Source organism: Denticeps clupeoides, chromosome 1 (assembly GCF_900700375.1).
Source record: "Denticeps clupeoides chromosome 1, fDenClu1.1, whole genome shotgun sequence".
In the NCBI taxonomy this organism is placed as follows: Eukaryota; Metazoa; Chordata; class Actinopteri; order Clupeiformes; family Denticipitidae; genus Denticeps; species Denticeps clupeoides.
Window position 1 is genome coordinate 26,184,797 of NC_041707.1, and position 21,986 is coordinate 26,206,782.

The 21,986-nt window shown below is 39.2% G+C and overlaps 1 protein-coding gene and 1 long non-coding RNA gene across 7 annotated transcripts in view; one reads left to right on the top strand and one right to left on the bottom strand.

Annotated features, from left to right (window-relative positions):
- Nucleotides 1-21,986, bottom strand: part of LOC114796713 (ATP-binding cassette sub-family A member 1) — a 169,182-nt gene that overhangs the window by 99,438 nt on the left and 47,758 nt on the right. For 5 of the 6 annotated variants that reach the window (XM_028991495.1, XM_028991339.1, XM_028991277.1 and 2 more), the window contains 7 exons: nucleotides 21,076-21,215; nucleotides 20,800-20,916; nucleotides 14,059-14,256; nucleotides 12,950-13,155; nucleotides 12,620-12,796; nucleotides 2,184-2,406; nucleotides 1,254-1,475 (listed from right to left, as the gene is read on the bottom strand). In XM_028991495.1, coding sequence (XP_028847328.1) covers nucleotides 1,254-1,475; nucleotides 2,184-2,406; nucleotides 12,620-12,796; nucleotides 12,950-13,155; nucleotides 14,059-14,256; nucleotides 20,800-20,916; nucleotides 21,076-21,215 — 1,283 coding nt within the window. Of the gene's footprint in view, nucleotides 1-1,253; nucleotides 1,476-2,183; nucleotides 2,407-12,619; nucleotides 12,797-12,949; nucleotides 13,156-14,058; nucleotides 14,257-20,799; nucleotides 20,917-21,075; nucleotides 21,216-21,843; nucleotides 21,894-21,986 lie in introns of those variants that run through there. The other variant, XM_028991575.1, reaches the window with a different exon arrangement.
- LOC114797049 (uncharacterized) lies at nucleotides 15,908-16,503 on the top strand. Its single transcript, XR_003750802.1, has 2 exons — nucleotides 15,908-16,025; nucleotides 16,316-16,503. It is a non-coding gene; the product is annotated as an uncharacterized LOC114797049 (long non-coding RNA).

Here is a 21,986-nt window from a genome sequence, read left to right on the forward strand (position 1 = left end):
TAAAGTGAGGCCATTGGGCTGGCCTCTAAAACAACAATCTGTAAGATATCTGGTTCTTCTGTTATTGGATGATTAATTAATCCAAATGTAAACTGAATCAATTGAAACTGAAAGCAAGTCAGACGTTTTTTTTTTTTTTCCTGGAGTTTTGTTTACATAGCAACACTATGGAGAATGATGTAATGGCAACTGAATGCCAATAAGCCAAGGGCCCTATTTTGCCTGTGCAAGCACAAGAACACAGTGCTCTGTACCAGCATAAAGTGCTAAACATTTTTCTGTGTGTTTTCATGCAAAAAGACATGGCTGAGCGTAGTGTTTTGCACACACAAAAAAAAGATGCCAAAAGTGTTTCACTTCTATTTTACCTAATAGGACAACAAATGCAACATGCAATAATTCATAGTCTGTAAATATTTTGCTTCATCTTCCTCCATACTGCCATAAACAATAACTTGTGCAAATCCTTGCAGAAGACAAGATATTGCTGCAATTATTGATGGACTAACAGGTGACTGAGATATCCTGGTGAGAGAGGCTCTGGGTGCTGGAATGTCCATGCTATGAGGACCTCAACTGTTCATTTAATGTGATTGGGAGGAGACCATTTCCTGGGATTTATTTTATTTAGATCCAGGCTCAGAGACTGGCAGAGATGGTCCATGACCGACCAAGAAAGGTATAGCTTTTACACTCTTCTTTCTCCTTGGTTAGGATTAAATGCAACTAGGCGTGTAGGATGGCCACATCATGATGAATGTTTAAGCATCTCAAAAGCCGGATGAAATTTCAAAAATAGCACATATCCAGGCATAACAGGTCGTCTGGACACCCTAACTTATTAAAAAAATTACTTAGACTTTCACTTATCACCGCGGGTTCGCGTCTTTTACGGTTAAACCACGAAAACACACAAGTGCCAGGAGAGTTAGACGTTAATAACTGTTAAGAACTTTGTACTGCACGTGAGCATAATCATCTGTGTAATTTACATCTGTGTAATTTACCATGATATGCAAATTAGCATATCATGGTAATATATATATAAAAAAAGGGTTATTATTGTATGGCCCACCCCTCCCGCCTAGCTGCATAATTGTAAATAGCAAATTGCACGTAGCAAAACAAAGATAAAAGAGCCTGGAACGTTGAATCTTTTTTTATCAAACATACTCAAAATGCACAAAACATGTTTTCTTTAACTATTTCAACAAGGTCATAATGTAACACTTGCAAACAAGAACCAGACTCACCACAGCAATTTTTGGGCCAAAGCTCATAACATCCTTCCAGGCATAGCAGAGCACGTGCGGCAGGTAGAGGACGAAGTAAATGAGGCCCCCACATGCAGCTGCCAGGTTTGCCCGTGAAAAAAAAACACTGATGAAGAAGCACTGCATTATGGTGGCCACACAGAAGACCACCAGGAAGACAAAAATCACTGACGGGTCGCTGTATCGCAACACCTTCCCAAACTGCTTGGCATGAAGGAAAAAAGGAGGGAAAAAATTTGTTAAGGCAGTTTCTACAGTCTTTATATAGTCTATGCTAGAATTATACAGACAAAATAATCACTTCTTTAAAAAAGGTCATAGTGCTAAATATGTTGCATGTTTCAATATTATAAATACAGAAAGAACTGATTGGACTAATTATGTCTATGTGTTCTGAATCACATCTAATCATATGATCACAGGTTATTTATTTGTGATTAGATAATGCTTCATGATATCTATGGGGAGATGTTTTATTTCTTTCTCTCCTGCATGCATTGTACAGATAATAACACAAGGGTAATCTCTAAAAATTTTCCAGTTTAATTACAATAAAATAACTCCCCATTTTAATCATTCAGCATTAAACAGTATAAAACCTTCCCAGCACTGGAGGACACTTCTCACTTATGAAACTTAATTGATGTTTAATGTAGTCATTAAATAATCCAAGAATAAAGGATCTGTTTTTGAGAGAAAAATGTGTTATTTTGATTATATTTCAGAATAAGTGAATTGTTTTAAAATGGTTCACTTCCATTCTGCAAATATTGTTTCCTCATCCTGATTTTTATAATTACAGAGTATGTCATCATTAAGGGAGTAAAAGGGAGAAAAAGTCCTGCACTGGGAGTGCTTCAGAGCTGGGAACACTTGTGTCCAAATCAGTGGGAATTAAAGCAGAATCACCTTGAGAATGAGGGTGAGGAGCAGCGCACTGACACTGAGTGGAAGAATGCTGCTAACTGTCCAGCTCAACCAGTAGGTGGAGCCCCTCAACCCCATCATCCTCACTGTCTCCTTCAAACGTGCCTCCTTCTCCTGCACAATGCCTTTCACGATCATAGCCACTGAGTAGATCCAGGCCAGGGTCATGTAGAGAGGCAGTGACCGTGCCAGAGATCGCAGGAACCTGAGAGCCAGAAGGCCATTGGGAGGATCATGCAACCCAGACTACCACAATGCTCACTCAGGGGTGGGGCGTAACATTTAGTCTGCTCAGGCTCACAGATGAACAGATGTTTAATAGATGTTAACTAATAAGAATTTAATCTTCCTTCCCAAACTAATTAATAATGCTTAGTAAATTATTAATGCTCCGTTTCAGAAGTTATGATGGAGGAAATATTCTATGGTGGAGATGTTTACTGGAGCATTACAAATACAATAGCAAACAAAGTAAGTATATTCATATTAATTGTCTTATTATGTGATTGGAAAGTCCCACATTTCATCCAAGCACCTCAAAGCCTAATTAATCAACCTATTGGTTCATAATTTAAACCCTGACTGGAAATTGTGCCAGGATGTGGTCTCAGGTGTGAGCCTGCACATAATTCATGGTCTTTGATGCCATCATTAACCTGGCCTTCCAGTGCCTTATTAATGTGCTGGAGAGCTCCATGAAATTATCATTTTAAAATATGCATATAATATGAGGACTCATCTTGCTGAGACTTCCTCCAAGGCACCCTGCTAACTTATTGTTATTAATGTTTACAAATGGTTGATTGCTGGCAAGCATATTAGGCTGATAGGAAATTACATTTTGCTCAGCATTTTTTTATATAAATTGTATTTGCCAGTAGCTTTTTACAATTAAATTGCAATAAATTGATTAGCCAATCATAATGATGAATCACTCTGTTCTATTAAAATTAACATTGGGATTTAATCACTTGGGAAAAGATTGGGAAAGAAGGCCATGTTCTGTCAGAGGCTATGTGTGAATAACTTGAACATAGCAATGAATATGAGCAATGAACAATACAATTGAATATGGCATAATAACATAATGAATTTTTGGGTGGTTATATGCACTTTGTGTACACCTGGGAGGTCAGTCCATATTTTGAATAGGTTTCTTCTCACATGCTGTTTAGGTGCTCAGTTGTCCTTACATGTATTCAAACATGCATGGAGGATTTACAGAACAGGGTGTCCCTAACATTGGATTATTGAAGAAAAATCTGAGCAAACTTTGATTCCACATTAATAACATGAATCAGGAGATGGACAATGTTGCAGACAAAAGTAAAAAGCATGCATGATCAGAGCTACCAAATTTCTTTTACATCACATCACAACTGATTTATTAAATTGTGGCTTATGACTCATTTTCCTCCCTTATTTAGAATCAGAATCACATTTATTAGCCAAGTATGTGAAAAAAACACATTCTTCGACAACTACTGACCTTCACCATGACACTGATGAGTGCGCACACCACAGTGAGAATGATAAAGTTTTCACTGAACCAGGCAAACCAAAGAGCACTACTGCGAACCCCTGCTGCTCGAAGCACCTCTTTCAGTCTCTTTTCCTTTTCCAGGACCAGGTCCTTAATGGTCATGCACACATGGTCCATGAAGGACAGCACCAGGAACATAGGAAGCATGCCTCCAATGCTCAAAATGAATCTGGAAGTGTGGGGGTAAAGTGAGGCAGAGAGATTGTGTAATTGGACGGCAATTGAAATAGAGGTCAGATGGCAGCAAAGATTTTTATTGACAAACTTGACCGAGATAGTAGGCAGGTGAATACTGGTAAATAGAAGGTCATATATTTATCTCTCATAGTGACAAATTAGTGAGGATTTCTTTGTAAGGATTCCCTCATGATTCATAGTCCAGCACAGATTGATATGTTTATTGATCTAGGAGACACTATGAATAAAATAAATAAAATAACCCATTTAAAATGATGCTGACATGTAGTAGAACTGAGAAAAAAATCATATAATATTTGATTGACTGATCAGATAATAACATTATAACAGTGGAAGTGAATTACATTGATTTTGTCATTTCAGTGGTACCATGGTATAATGACAATGTGAAAAAACTGTCATGGCCAACACGCATCCAGCCCACCAGAGAGCGCCAGACCAGCCAGGAAGACCACAACCCGGAAGAGGAAATGGAAGCGTGCAGCGTCGAGTATAAAAGTCGGGTGACCCCGAGGAGACGCTGCATCCTCTTTGTATGAGATTACTCATTCGAGACGCTTGCTCCCTTAAATCACGATCTAGATCTATTGACCCATGAATAACGACCTTCGCCTGCCCCCGACTACGAGAATTGCTTGATCCTATGGACTACGACGAAATCCATGTTGTCCTGCCTTCCTGCCTCCCAAGACGTCCTCCCGTCCCAGCCACGTTCCCGAACAATCCTGAAACCTGCCGTCTTCCTATTCTTTTCTGCCCCGGTAACCCCCACGGATCCCAACTTCACTTCCCGCCGCGCTGCGGCGCGTCCACTGCTTCAAGTTCCAAAAACTTGATGGTCACTCTGTCAGCGCTCCAGAGGTCCTCTGTGTACAGTGGAGAACCTTCTAGAAGGACAACCATCTCTGCAGTAATCCACCAATCAGGCTGTATGTTAAAGTGGTCAGACAAAAGCCACACCTCAGTAAAAGGCACATGACAGCACACCTAGATTTAGCCAAAAGGCACCTGAAGGACTCTCAAACTATGAGATGCAAAATTTTGGATGAAGTCTGATGAGACAAGGATTTAACTCTTTAGTCTGAACACCAGGTGTTACATTTGGAGGAAACCAGACACCTGTCAGGATTGACTGCACCTGGGCTCATCACCTGTGCCCAATCTGGACAGCCGATAAAAGACTGGAACTCCGCCCCTTCTGGAGCTCCAACATTTTCGTGAACTTTGCAACGGTGTATGTGTTAGTCTTTTGAGTTCTGGCAAACGCCACACACCTGCGGGCTAGGTTAAGTTGATCCCCTTTATTCTCTTTTCGGCCACCGCGCCATTGTTTATTTGTATTTATTTATTGTTTATTAATAAAACTCCCTTCCCAGCATGTCCCGCCTCTGCGCTTCTCTCCCCCCTCAGCCCGCCAGCGTGACAACACCGCACATCACCAGGCCAACACCATCCCTACAGTGAAGCATAGTGGTGGCAGCATTATGCTGTGGGGATGTTTTTCAGCTGCAGGAAATGGGAGAATAGTCAGGATATAGGGAAAGATGACTGTAGCAATGTACAAAGATATCCTGGATGAAAACCTGCTTCAGAGCGCTCTTGAACCCAGACTGGGGCGACAGTTCATCTTTCAGCAGGACAACGACCATAAGCACACAGTCAAGATACAAAAGGGGTGGATTCAGGACTCTGTGAACGTCCTTGAGTGGCCCAGCCAAAGCCCAGACTTGTATCCGATTGAACTCTAGAGAGATCTTAGAATGGCTGTGCACCAATGCAACCCTTGAGAGATGCTGCAAAGTGAAATGAGTGAAACTAGCCAATGATAGATGTGTGAAGCTTGTGGTATCATATTTGAGGCTGTAATTACTGCCAAAGGTGCATCAACAAAGTATTGAGCAAAGGCTGTGAATACTTATGTACATGTGTTTTCTCAATCTCCCGCTCTGATTCGCCAGTCAGGTAAGCATGTTTGTGAATGCTAGTCAAACTGTTATGGATAATGAGAAGGGTAATGAACCATGTCAAGAATGGGTGGGATAAAGAAAAAAGGACAATCGATAACAATGCTTTTTTTGTGTGTTTCTGTCAATCACTTTTTAATGCAGCCTACTAAATAATTGACAGGGTATAACATCCACAGTGTTTCACTTGTTCCATCTGTCCAATATTTTTAATTCAGCCAATTAAGGAGCCAGGAGGAGGTCATTCTATTTGCACTGGTACATTGTTACTTTATTTACACATGATTATTTGATACACAAACAAACAAATGCAAGTTTGGTAGTAGCTTGGTGGGTAATACACCAGCCTAAGAACAGAAGACCAGAAAGTCACAAATTCAAACCCCACTAACTATCATTGAGTCCCTGAGCAAGACACTTAACCCTGAGTGTCTCAGGGGGGAATATCCCTGTAACTGCTGATTGTAAATTAGTTTGGGATAAGGACATCTAATAAATGCTGTAAATGTAAATGTGTGTACCATGCAAAAGGTTGTGCTGTTTGTGACTGAAGTGATACTTTAGAGATTATATTTAAAAAGTGTTTCTAATAGTTACCATGTATAATTTAATCTAGAGATTGTATAACACACTGTGTTGATCCAGAACATATTTCAGATTCAGATTTCTGAGGCAGTGCATCAGTGAACCTTGGCCACTGTGTCTACTATCCTCAACATTGCCCTTGTCTTCAACAGCACATCTTGAAACCCCACTCTGCTTCAAAATCTTTGTCTGGGAACAAATTTGCTGATGCAGTATGAGCCTTATAGGTAACATTCATTTCAGTACCTTTGCACTTAAAACCATGTCTATTCTCTTTGCACTTTGTACAAACTCCAGCTATTATAAATGTTGACCACAAGATGGCTCTAGAAAACTGTTTTAATATGGCACAAATTAGTGATTAGTGGATTAGTGAAAGTGATTGACATTGTGAAGCGCAGCACAAGGTGGACACAATGAAATGTGTCCTCTGATTTTAACCCATCACCCTTGGTGAGCAGTGGGCAGCCATGAAAGGCACCCGGGGAGCAGTATGTTGAGACGGTGCATTGCTCAGTGGCACCTTGGCGGTTCGGGACTCAAACCGGCAAACTTCTGATTACAAGTCCGTTTCTTACCTGCTAGGCCAACCAATGCACGGGATTACTGGACATGTACATGGTATATAACATAAATAATACAATATAATGTATAAATAATGAAAACCTATAAAAAAGAGAGACTATAACAAACTCAAAACAACCAAAAAATTGATAACCTATTAATTGTTTAAGCGTAAATGAATTAATGTGATGCTGCGGTAAGAGCTAAAAACAAATTTGAGAACCCCTCTTAATTTTTGTGGATTTTTGTTTATTGCTGGCTGAGTTTTCAAAGTAGCAACTACCTTTTAATCTGTCATGCCTTATGGAAACTGTTATATTTCAGATGTGATGTTATGTTAAATATTTTTAATGTTAAATATTGATGTTATATGTTAAATTCATCAAAATTAAACAGGTGCATAAAAGTAGGCACCCCAACAGAGAAATCAGAGAAGCAGTACTCATTTTGCAAATATAACAGCTTCTGGATTCCCCCTATGAGTGCCTTTGATGAGTGTCAGTTTTTTTAATGCTTGAACATCCTGAAGAATTTGTTGGTTTTGGGTTAAATTAATTCGACCCTCAAAACAAAGACACAAGTTCGCCAGTCCATGAACTAGGCACACAACCCCAGGGCATGATAAAACCTCCACCACATTTGATAGTAGGTAGGTAGCTGGACTGCCTCCAACTCCATTTCCCTTTCCTGTTAACGACTTTTTATGTTGTTAGGTGTAGTGACTATGTGCTTATGTTGCTGGGGTGTTTTTTCAGGTCCTACAATGTACTCCAGCAGGAGTCTGGGGGCTTTTTTTATATTCTCCTCCTCTTTCCCCATGTAATTCCGTTTTCTTTGTTTTCTTATATCCCCTGTCTTCCTGAACTGTCTACCCCCATAATGTGATGTTTGTGTGGTTGGGTTGATGGTCAGTCTTTTCATTGGTACTTGTGACTTGTAAAATGGTGTACTGCACTACTCAGTATTGGTGTAAAGTATATCTTTCTCATTGCCCTGCAATACATATGCTCTTTGTGCAAATTGAAAGCATCTGGAACAATAAGTTCTTGCAGGTATTTGGTGGTGATCAGTGTGTTGTCTAAAACCATTCTCACAATTCTCTGCATATGCCACTGTTTTATTATTGGCCTGCCAGACTTGGACACACCCATCTATGAACAAGCTAATTCAACTAACTTGGTGATTTTTGGTACCCAAATTTTTGCATAGACAGTTTTTCACATTTGATTTAATTTCATATAACTAATTACTGCTTCACTAAATACTGCTTCACTTCCCATGTTTGGAAAACACCCCAGTACTCAGATGTTCCTAGGAAATGAAAGACTGTTATCTTTTCATGAAAGTAAAATGCTATGCAGACTGAGGTGGGTTCACTTATCAATAAATATCATTAAATGTGCTTAATTGCTTGATATTGGGGTTTTATATCCATTATGTGTTCCATCTTAGATGATATGTTTTCGATACGTCAAAATAGGGTCCCTTGTGTCTTGTTTAGTCTTAGCTGCTTAGCTGAGTTTTGGCAGAGATTTGGCTGTTAATCCTCCTACATATATGTTTCTGTTTCAGTAAATGACTGTGTCTTAACTTATTCGTTAAAATGTTTATCATTAGCACCTGTTATAACCTATTGATCTGAATGTATTCCTTCAAAACCCCTGCCTTGGTGCAAGTGTACTTTTAAGAAATGAAACTGATTACAGGGAAAAAACAAAAACATCAAATAATTATTTAATTCTTTAGTTTGCTCACTTTGCATTTTGCCACAGCAGCATACTCTTTTACATTAGTGAAAACTTCAAATTCTATATTCCTTAATGGATAGATGTTTTAGCAGTACATACAGTAAGATGCATTCTAGATTATGACCTCACTCAGTTTGGTACTGTTTGCTTTAAGATGCTTACTTGCCCTGACTTGTTTACAATGTCAGGCCATAGAAGGTTAGTACTTGATGCCATTTTTGAAACATACATTTTAACATACATCCTGAACCGCCAAGGTGCCACTGACCAAGGGTGATGGCTTGGTGCTAAAACATCTATCCTTTCAGGAATATAGTGAGCAGTGCTGTGTGCTGTGCTGTGTTTCACTTGACTTTTCTTTCACTTTTTCACTTCTCACATGTCAGTGCCCAGCCATCTTCCTGTTTCTCACTCATACTGTTTGGTACAATTACCTTACATTCAAAATGCTTCATGGTGTATTTTAAAATTATTAGTTTAAATTATTAATAAATTCATTATTTTATTTATTAATATTAAAATCACAAAATTAATCAAGGTTGAATACAGCTTGCTGTATGTTTTTTTTTGTTTGTTTGTAGTGTACAGTGCAGCACCTGCAGTTAATAAGACATAATTAGTTAGCAAAACGAAGTACCAGTTATGGATTAACTGGTCTCATCCACATTCAGCATATTTGAAGACTGGTTTGTCAGGACAACTATGGAGCTGCCATAACACACCTTCACTCTTGGCTTGGCTACAAGTAACCAAATAGCCCAGAAGAGGAGATGTGTATTTTCTTTACATTTGAGTCAGAATAATGTAGGTAACCTTTACAGAACAGAAACTGCCTATGGGGCATTTTTGTCCAGTGCTTGTTGGTCTTGGATGTAAAAAGTCACTCAGGTTAACCCCAAAATAGTTCATCTGGGATATTGGTTTATGGATATTCACCCAGGGCATCTTTATTTTGGGTGCGTGGAGGTTAAATTGAACATAATTTAGCAATTAAAATTTAGCCATTCTGCAGATTTTTGTTTAGCTTGTTCTTAATGTGGGTAACACACTTGCCTATGAACCAGAAGACCCAGTTTCAAATCCCACTTACTACCATTGTGTCCCTGAGCAAGACACTTAACCCTAAGTTGCTCCACAGGGACTGTCCTTGTTACTGTCCTTGTTACTACTGATTGTAAGTCGCTCTGGATAAGGCCGTCTGATAAATGCTGTAAATGTAAATGTAAATGTAATGTGTTCTCACATGATGGGTAAGTAAAGAGTGGAGGCTTCATCCTGCTGCAATATTGCAAACTGCATATGTGTGGTAGTGTCACGTGACTGGAGACCGGGAGCACCTTGGAAACCAGGTAGACTCGGCTATTTCTTCTCCTCAACTAAGTAAGACTGTCCTTATCTGTCTCCTCATCTATCAACTCATCCTTTCATCCTGTCCCTTCCCCGATCCTGTCCTTCACGCAAACATCAACATTCGTGGGGTGTTGTGGCTTACGCCAGCTCACATTCACATATTAATACAGTGGAAACGTACCTTTGCGTTCAGCTGCACCATGGTTCTCGTTCCCACCAAAACACGCTTTCTTTCTGTTCCGCACCAGAACCATGAAAGGTACATGAGGTACTTCATCTAACCTTTTTCTGTTTGTCAACAATTCATCCACATAAGCGGGGATACTTTATAGTGTGGGATACATGACCTGATCACATATCAAGAAAATTTTGAGACATAAACAGGTACAAAAAAGAAAGAACTGCTAACTAAATAGTATTTATTCCTCATTCTCAAATATAAATATATCTCGTGCAAATTGTAATACAAGATCCTGTCTCCTTTCATCCTCATCCACTTTTTTTCCTCAAAATACTCTTCATTGGTGCTTTAATTCAAGCACTCTGATAGGTGAAAAGATAAAAATAATTCCACCTCTTCTGCACACCTCTGGTTAATGTATTATATTTTTTCCCACTACTGAAAGACAGGGAGCATTTAAATGGTGCACAGCGTCCCATTCCTGTCAAAGCCACCCAAAGGAGTGATGTAGAACATACAAAGAAGATGAGACAGATGAGAACTGCAACACAAATATCTAAGGACTGCCCCTCCTGTGTCTGCTGGGGTCAAACATGAGGTTAACCACTCTTTGATTTAGGAGCACTGGAGACAAAGATGTAAGCTGATCTCTGATTATGCCAAGGTAGTGCGGGGGGAAAAGAAATCTGTCTCCTCTCAGTCTAGTTCATTGCACATAGAGTTATTTTAGCAGCTGCTCCAGCAGTGGAATGAAATACAGTATCAGACTAAAGCACACCCATAAGATTGTCTGCGGTAATATGGAATACAAACTTGGCACAGTACAAGATGAAAACAGTTGTCCTCGCAAATGAGCCAGCAATAAAAATAACATCATGAATCATCACAGAAAACCTTAAAACCCTTGCAATTACATACGTTATTGATTGCATCTTATGTGTCGCCTTTTACAAAAAGCAAATGCTGAGGATGCTGCAGCCTGCTAGGTAATTGTTCAAACACTTTCATCATTCCAGCTGGTGAGGTACACATTTTTGATTGTTAATGATAACTCCTTTAAAAGATCCCAGAATTCCTAGGCCATTAAATTGCATTTTAAATTCAGAGTAGGGTCATTTCTGAACTAAAAAGTTGTTCCTGAACATTGGGAGGCACAATGCCTTCCCTGCTGTCAGTCAGTTCTGCAACAGCAGCAGAGATCAAACTAATTACTGCAGAGATCTTTTTCCATCATGCTTCCGTACCTCCACGTACGTCTTCCTTTTGCAATTCCACTCTCAATTATTTATGAATGAAAAACAGTTTGGAGACTTAATAATTCATGTTAAGGCCCAAATGGCTGCAAAGGGAAAATGAGTAAAATGTTAAAGGGACCAAGGGTATTGTGCTGCCTTATAATTCTCATTCATCTTCTATGACCTTTTTTGTTGTGCTCTCTGTCCATTTATTTTTCTTGCTCTTTCAATGGGGGCAAACTGAAAAAGACAGCCTGAGCTACGGATTAAATTTAAATATAATCTCTTCCTAAATGTCATTATACAGTGCCACAATCACAAGCAAAAAAGGCATTTTGCACAATTGAATTCATCATTATTTATAATTAATGTATGTTTGTGACAGAAATGTAGATAATACTTCCTGCTTCTAACTAAGGCAGAATGCAAAGGGCCCTGCTATTATCTGATTTTGGAAATAAATGTGTAGTAAAAATCCATAAAAAATTATAGCAATCTAGCTGGTCACAACTTAGTCAACAGTAACATTAGCGCTACAGAAAGATGTGGATGTTATATGCTTGCAGTCATGGTGATGCAGATGTTTCCAAGACAACCATATAAGGGGAAAAAATCTGTAGTTCAGTTGACATGGAGTATACATATTTATGTAGAGAGCGAATAAGTACTGTCATATGCACTCACAAAAAGAAAACAAGATTTGTTGTACGGCCTGCACATTTTTTTTGCTATACTAGATTTTATAAGGCCAACGGAAACTAAGTTTTATTATTAATAATCACTATTCAAGCCCAAGGCTGTGTTTAAATTAAATGTCTCCACAGTAGGCAACAGCTGGACTGCTTAAAATGAGAACAGAATAAAAAATACAATAAATGCAAGTTTCTTTTTTTTTTCTATATGGAATTTTAAGAGTCTAAGTGATAAGGCCATTACTCAGGTCTGCAGATGTGTTGAGTGGCAATTCCCCTGAGTGAGTGGATTTTTATTGCAGTAATGCCTCCATCCTCCCATAATCACAGAGTGACAGATAAAAGCTTCTTTACTCACACATCGTCCACATAGCAGGGGTAAGGCATTTGCTGAGCAAATACGCCAAGCACCTTGGCTTTGCCTGAGTGTGCCCGTACAATGCCGTGGTCCACCATGTCCTGCAGGTAAGCAAAACCTCCCCACACGTAACGCAGGTCATTAAAGGAGTTGTCACGGGCTCCTGGATACCATGACCTTATAAAACACACACACATCACAGTCGGAATCCAGCAAATGATTATATGATTACATTCCTTAAATGACATGATTTTTCTAAATCTTGTATGCCTAATAAACACTCATTTTTTATGTATTCTTTGTCAGACAACAGGTACACAAGATGCTGACCTATCTTTGATTTTGTTGGTTCGCTCCACATCTTCGATATCCATCCTGATTTTATATTTGATATATGGTGGAGGATGACTTGCATCTGGCTGAAGTCCATCAAAAACAATACCGGCCCAGAACCGCTTCTCTGCCAGCAGCTTTAAAGCTTTCTCAACCAGCTTCCCCTCACTGGACACTGCTTCAAACTTATCCAGGTCCAGACACTGCAATCCAAAGCACAGACTTGTCAAATAAGCACAGATGTGATACAGCTACTGGTGGAAGCTCTCCAAAATGCAGTTAACTTTGCAATAGTGCATTGGAAAACACACTGAAAAAGTGTGAAAAAGTGCTTGAGACAGACTGGAGAAGGGTTGAGACTGTGCTCTTGTCCTCCGCTGGTGAAAAATCAAAGAGCACAACATCTGAGTTACAAAATACATGGGGCTGCCAGAAGATCGACTTGAGGGCTTAGACTGGGCTTCCATCATCATCCCCATGCCATTCAAACCTAATGAGCTGTCACAGCTGACAACTGTCCTCAAACACCTCCAGAGTGTTCTCCAGACTTAGCTCTGCCTGCTTGTTACAGCACTGCTGGAGAGGGTGTAAGGTCACTTGCTGCAACACAACTATCCACTTTTAAACACAGCCTTCTTTAGTAATGTCTGCTCTTATTTTAATTTCAGCCATGTCTCATGCCTCAGGAGAATGTTAAGTGAATTTAAATATTTGTTAGAAAAAGTTATTTATTTATATAGTAATTGTACAATTCCTCCATATTTCCCTGTTTCTTAAAACTGTACCCAGTTATTTATCAACAATAATGTTTGCTTACAGTGTATAAGCTTCATGTTGTTTAAAACACAATATGTTTCCTTTAAGATGTACAAATACAAATGTGCTTGAGCATCTCTAAAATGCCACTTGTTCAGGGTGTGCAACTCATACGAGTCCGGAAAAGACCTTATAGGGACAAGCAACATGCTCCATCTTCATATTTTGCATATGAAGCTTGTGAACAGGCAATACAAGCTCACAGTAACAATTTGAAAACGCAAATTTGTGACAATATGACGTGATATATTTTTTTTTCAAAATATGTATAAGCAAATATGATGACCAACCCCAATGAATTTGCCAAGCTGCTCCAAGATTTTGCTGGTAGCATTGAAGACATCACGCCAGTCAAATGGTTGCATGCCTGCAGGTCGGCTCTCAGTTGGTCCGTTGTAGAGGAAGTTGGCCATAATGGCGGAAGACAGACCTGTCCTATTGATCCGATTGTCAAGTATGGCACTGAACATTGGATGTTTCAGCAATAACTAAATGGGGGAGAAAAGAGAAAACGAATGAATGTGAATGGAAGTCTATTAATAAAGTCTTCTGCTTAATGCCATAAATGTAAAAATGTTAAATTGAACAATGGACATAACATAACAAGGTACATTAGCAACCCACTATTTTAGTGAATGTATTTATTTTTTTGAGAATCAGTTGCTTCTGAGAATATCCTGCATTAATATTTTGTAGATGATTCAGTAAGAGCCAAGAGGAGTGCTGCAAGTTGAGCACAAGAGCTAAGGGTGTTGAACTGTTATTCCTACTTCTCTTCATAGTGTGAACAATCAATTAGCGGCATTAAGCTAGATGGCACTGTTGCACTTTAGCCTTGTGGAAGGCTGATGTCCCTGGGCTACAGTCACAGTCATACATGTGCAGACATACAAGCGAGTGTCTTACCCACTAGGCTACTACCACCCAGCATTGCATTGGGGATGGTGGAAGAGACGTTAAAGAGCAGGGCAGTTTAGTGACCATGTCTACTATCCAAGCCATGCCACAGATTTTGGAATCATTGTTTCATTCATTTCTTTGAAATGACCTTACTAATCTTTTGATTCTATTCCCATAACATTAGAGCTTAGCCCTAAAAATGTGTTTAATATGGCTTAAGGAAGAGTGAAACATGCAAAATATATATTACAAGTGTTATAAATACAGTGCCTGTTTTTAAAATTATGCCGCTGTCCCTTGAAAGATCTTTGAACATTCCTGTTCAGAAGCCAATACAATGTTGGATGAAAGTTAAAATTAATTTAACCCATCACCATGTGAGCAATGTGCAGCCATGAAAGACACCAGGGAGCAGTATGTTGGGATGGTACCTTGCTAAAGGGGAACCCAGTGGAACATTGGTCGTTCAGGATACAAACTTGCAACCTTTTGGTTACAAGTTCGCTTATTCAACCACTAGGCCACAACTTCCCCACAAACAGATTTCTCAGTTTTCTTTTTTGGTATATTTTGAAAATTATATTTATACAGTTCACACACATAAGGACACATCACAAACATTATTTTCTCTTTTACGATGGCACTCAAGGTTAATAAAGAGATATGCTAATCTAAATGCAAATGACACAGCAACTACCTCTGTTTGCTGTTTAAAAATAAATGGAAGCTTCCCACTAAAAATTAGATGTCTTATGGACATGCAGATCATGTCTATATTGCGTCCGTCAGTCCAAGACCAATTCTTCAAAATACTCAAACATGAAATTGGTAACTTTTTTGACATCATGGGGACATCTAACACAAGACATTAGTAATGAATATACCCACTGCAAAAGACATGTTCAAACGACATCTTTTTCAGGTCATCTTTGCACATCTGCTGTTGGTCTGCTGATGGTGCAGCCTGTGACACCAGATGACATGTTTTATTTTGTGTCTTCCGTAAATGTTGTATTTACCTCCACATAAGAATGAGCCCTTATCCAAATGAGGTCTTGTGCGATGTATATAAGATTTTATTTTGTACTTTATGACAAATATCAACATTGCTAATATTATTAATGAATATGAATATGAAATATTTGTGATGTAGCCAGGTGATTAATATTGTTAAACTGTGTTTCTTGGTGCAGTGAAAAAATAGGTGTCTGTGCCTTTAAGATGAGGTGATGCAATCATCATACACGAACGGGGCTGCAGTCCTTTCGTTCTGTGAGTGAATGCGAAAACAACATGGAAGATTCAACATCTTAAGCTGATTTGAGACCGTGTACTGGTGAATTTGCAAATACGCCAGGTCAGTTGGACAGGAAATTCATGGCACTTGTTATTAAAAGTGTAGTTTTATTTCATTTCCATGTTGGAACATTTGTCTATTTGATGCAGTGAGTTTCTGGATTAGAACTCATCTGTATAAAGGTCAGCCAATCTGAAAAGAGGCTATCTGGGATGGTTTTATATTAATCTAGCATTGGTAGTGAATGCGTAGGCAACAAAGGATGCATATGTTTGCTTACAAATATAGGAACTTTGTGTATGACTGCAGATTGCCTTCAGATTTGTAATTGTCTTTTTCTACTCATACAGATGGAGTCATGAAGTTTGATGGGACTGCCAAGGAGGGCTTTATAAGGGTCCATGCTTCAGAGCATTAGATGTGGAGGTGGAGTACACAGAGTCGTCTCTCAGGACAGAAGCTCTCAACTGATGTTGTATATTGTGTGTATATATTGGATATAGTTTGTGTATGAATTAATAAACATTTTAAGAAATCAGTAGGGATTTTTGATCCCTCATTGATCACTCATTTGAACTAGAATGAGCCTGCATACAAATGTCCTACATATGTAAATACACTGCTAAAAAAAAACTTGAACAACATGATGTAACTCAAGTCAATTACACTACTTTCAAATTAAACTGTCTATTTAGGGAGCAAACCCTGACAATCACATGCTGTAAATGGAATAGACAACAGTTGGAAATTATAGACAATTAGAAAGATTTCTCCAATAAATGAGTGGTTCTGCAGTTCTCAGTTCCTATGCTTTCTGGCTGAGATTTTGGTCACTTCTGAATGCTGGCAGTGCTTTCACTCCAGTGGTAGCATGAGATGAAGTCTATAACACACAAAAGTGGCTTGGGTAGTTTAGCTCATCCAGGATGGCACATACTAGCTGTGGTAAGAAGGTTTGCTGTGTCTGTCAACTTAGTATCCAGAGCATGGAGGCACTACCAGGAGACAGTCCTGTACATCAGGGGATATGGAGGAGGCCGTAGGAGGGCAACAACCCCACAGGAGCACTGCTTCCTCCACCTTTGTGCAAGGAGGAACAGGAGGAGCACTGCTAGAAATGTGCTTGTGTCTGCTCAAATGGCCAGAAACCATGAGGGTGGTATGAGGGTGGCCTGACATCCACAGGTCCACACCATGCAGCATGTTTGGCATTTGCCAGAGAACACCAAGACAGTCAAATTTTCTATGCTCTTCACAGATAAAAGCAGGCTCACACTAAACACATGTTACAGACATGACCGAGTCTGGAGACAGTGCGGAGAACGTTCTGCTGTCTGAAACATCCTCCAGCATGACTCCATTGGGTCAGTAATGGTGTGGGGTGCCATTTCTTTGGGGGTGCCCACAGCCCTCCATGTGCCAGTGGTAGCCTGACTGCCATTAGGGATCATCATCTCCTTGTGAAGTAAATATGCTGGTGTGGTTGGCCCTGGGTTCCTCCTAATACTAGACGTCATGTGGCTTGAGTGGGTCAGGTCCTGCAAGATGAAAGCATTGATGCTATGAACTGGCCCACCCAGACCTGAATCCAATTGAGCACATTTGGGACATCATGTCTCACTCGATCAACCAACAGGAGTTGGCGGATGCTTTATTCCACATCTGGGAGGAGATCCCTGAGGAGACCATCCACCACCTCATAGGGAGCATTCCCAGGCATTGTAGAGTGGTCATACAGGCATTGACTTGTTTTAAGGACATTACATGAAAGTTGGATCAGCATATAGCGTGTTTCACCACGTTTCACCACTTCACCATTTTGAGTGTGATTCCAAATCCATGTGTTGTATGCACATTCAACTATGTAAAAGTATTTAATAAGAAAAAGACGTCACTTCAATGTGTCTGTGCATTGGTAACTTTTGGTGTTTATAAACTACAGAATGGCTCTGGTCTAATGCGATGAAAACAAAAAAACAAACTGAAGTTCATGTAACTACATTGTCTTCACATACAGTATACTGTAAATATATACTGAATAGTGTTATGAGATACTTGACTTATATTAGAAAGGTTGTTCATAGAAAATTTCAGCCCCTTAGGTATTACAATTAACCAACTCCCTATGTGTTAAATCAGATTATCTGACTTAAAAAGGTCCTGAAATGAAGCAGACGTGTTTTCTATGGCCTTTTTCAAAGGTGAAATGGTCAGTACCCAATGGGTGCTTGGAATGAAAATGAATCTCTGGCCTTCAGCATTTCCAGCCCCTGCAACACCACTCATGTCCCACACTTGACATTTACCTAATGGACACTAGAAGCCAAGGAATGGCAGTCATGACTGGGCTTTGTGTCTTGAATATGCACTGCTGGATTAAAGGAACATGGATTTGCAAATACCACTAGCACCTTACCAGACAGTTCACGTTGGCTGGTTTCCCCTTTTGATTAAATTAACTCAATGTTTTACAGGCAATATGTCCAGTAATGCTCATGTATGCTCAAAAATACTTGTGTTGTTTCAACAAATAGCTTTAGTCAATGTGTCTGAAAACATCAGAGTTGAACAAGTTTAATTTTTATCAATGAGTAGCAAATTGTGTGCATCATGTTCAGTGATTAAGATATATTCAACACAAAGATTTCAGTGAAAAAAAAAATTTAAGTATTTTTTTAAATAGAAGAGTGGCCACTTTACAAAGGTTTAATAAAACTTAATCAATCTATTCAGAGTCATCATGGCCATGGTGAAGTCATAGACTATTGCTATTTAATCCTTCAGAGACCTCTAATGGCTTAGCGCCAAGATGCCCATTCTAAGGACAATAACAGAGAGAAAGAGACAGACAGACAGCAGAGTAAAGGAAGACAAAGGAAATTTGCCCCACACATTTGAGTAAAGATTGGGGCTGGTGTAATGAATATTCTGGTGTCACATGATATCTCTGCATAGCCAGAGTAATGTCAGCTTAGACAGACAGGGAGTGTGGAACAGGCAGAAGGGAGGGTAGAATGATGGAAAGATTCTGCACAAAAATGTGCACTCATCCTGTTCTAGTTTTATCCTCCTGTTGACAGTGTGAGTTTGATCCTGTACTTACCCATTACAACTTTACAATGAACACACAGATGGCACAGAAAACACACACTCCTTATGTTTAAGGAGTTTGGAACAGACCTTGACAAAAGAGTAGAGTAAGAAGCTTAGCAAACTAACCTGCCACTGATCACTGGAAAAAAATAGCTCACAGTGCATGTAAAATAGATACATGTACAATAAAGATTCTTTAATGTGTATTCATACGATACACATATTCAAAACAATATGCCATGATATGTTAAGATATATTAAGATGCAAACAAAAAAAGTATAATTTGTAAATAAAAACCATGATGAAAGTGTTTAATGGATGCTGCTGTATTAGAAACAAGATAATGCATATTGTTTTATGTAGGAAATAAATATCATTATAATTTCTGCAGATTGTGATCATATATTTTTAAGGAATATAAATATAAATGTGCACCTGACATGCATATTTATTTATATGTGACATAGATTTTTTAAAATAACTACTTATTAAAAATAATTTAAAATGATTTATTGTCATGGCCAACGCGCCTCCAGACCGCTAGAGGGCGCCTCACCAGCCTGGGAGACGATGGCCCGGAAGAGGAAATGGAAGCGGGCGGTAGCAAGTATAAAAGTGAGGTAACCCCAAGGAGACATGCCCGCTCTTTGTATGAGTTTACTCGCCAGAGATGCTAGCTCTCTCACCCACGCCCCAAGATAATTGTGATTCCTGAAATACGACCTCAGCCTGCCCCTGACCTTGAACCTACCTGGCCCATCGGTTAAGACGGGATTCCATGCTCCCCTACCTTCCTGCCGCCCAAGACCTACTCCCATCCTGAAACCCGCCGTCTTCCGGTTCTCCTCTGCCCTGGTTCTTCCCAAAGATCCCGAACTGACTCCCCGCAATGGACGCAGCGCGTCCATTGCGTCCTCATTCCTCGCCGGCCAGGCGCCCCCGGTCCTCCTGCCCCGCTCGCCCAGTGTCCTCTACCGGTACGACGGCTTATGCCCACGCCCATAGTATGTCTGCAAGTGCGTCATCGAATTCCCCCTGTGACATTTATATATGTGTTTTTTCCAATTATAATTGAATTCAATGCATATCATTGCTGTTCAACAGTTAGAATAATGTCTTAGAATAAAAGTGACTAAATAAATATTAAAGCAGTAGTGGATATCTCTGCTCTTTTAATCATTATTTGTACTACTGAAGTCTTTGAATTACAATATTTGTACCCAGATATTTGCTGATTTGTCTTTCAAAATAATCAGAGGGTGTATATTGTTGCAGCTGAAATTTCCCTAAAGCTCTGACACCAGCATTAACACAAAATATGTGGGTGACCTTCAAAAACTCCCAAGACTAAAATTTCAAATAGACACAGATGTCATTCAGTTTTAAATACAAAACTAGCAGAAGCTAACTGGGTGGAAGAAGGAAAATGCATGTGCACAACAAAAATACTGCAAATGACAGGCATACAGAAAGAAACAAAATCAAAAATCAACCTGTGCTCAAAGCAAGCAGTATATGGTTAAGGTTTGCGTAAACCATGTGGTATAAAAATGAGCTCTCTTAGTGTTTCAATGACACTGGGTTGCTAAGATAATTGCAATGCTACAATGCAATGCTTTAAATGCATTAAACTGTGGAAAAAAACTGAGATTCATGACTGAGATCTCTTCGACTTGCTAGTAGTCGACACATGATCCAGACAATTAATTACCAATAAAAGATAATCCAAATAACACTTACCCTTAGCACATTGATTTGCTGCCCATTTTGAAAGAATTCCCAGATTTGCATTTTATTTTCCACCCAAGCATCTGCTAGTGTTCTTAATGTAGCAAGGGCTTTGAAGGTACTATTAGCCTAAAGAAATACAGATAAAAAATGTTTAGAATAAAACACTCCATTAACACTTTATTTATTACTAATGGTTCTGAACAAGAGCTCATAATACTTTGTACAGCATTGCACAGATTTTCATTTTACCATGTAAATCACTGAGGTTGTTCATATTACATATACCTCTGTCACCAGCTGCCTGGTCACTGCAGTATCAGGAGTGAAGAGGACCTTGCCCTGCAGGAGAGGACGAAAGGTGCTCCAGATATACCGGAGACCTGGTGTTCCTTCTAAAGTGTCAATGAGCATCTGGCAAAACTCACCTGTATATATAAATACATGCTTGTCAGATGCATTTGATAAAACAATGGAATTAAAGACAATGGAATTAAAAATGGAAACCCTTTTTATTTAAATTACATATTGTAATTTTAGAAGGGCACAACATCGTCTTGGAAAATTGAAAATCCTAACAAAGCAGGCTACAAAAATCCACTGTTCATTCCATTTGTGAAGATAAAAGGGGGTTTAAGCATGGAGTGCCAATGAAGGACAGCCCTTTGTAGATCTAATGTATAATCTCCCACAGTCAAAGGAGTCTGAGAAGGACTACATTTCCCCAGAAGTGAAAAAGACTTATGATTGGCAACCCTCTCTTTCAATCTCAAAAGTCTTTGCAAGCCTAATGAGTAACCAGTCAAGCAATTTAAGTCAGTGGTCAAGTGTGGTGATACTTCTGTGGGAGAGATTCAATACAATTAAAACACTTGGAAGGAGTAAATTATTGCCCAGAATTTTGGGCACCAATCCAGCCAGGTGATCAAACATGCTGTTTTTGAGACATTCCAAGAATTATAAATAATACAATGTTATTGTGAAAATATAAATCTAAAAATGCACAAGTTAGTGCCAAATAATTGCTTGTTGCCTGGAGTCAGCTATTAATTTTACCTTCAGAATTTAATAAATTTGCACTGTGCCCAAGAGAAGGGATAGCTCTGCACACAGAGAGGCATCTGTCTCCAACAAACACACTGTCACTCAAGAAGGGGAGAAACAAAATAAATCATGACAAGACTGACAGCTGTACTGGT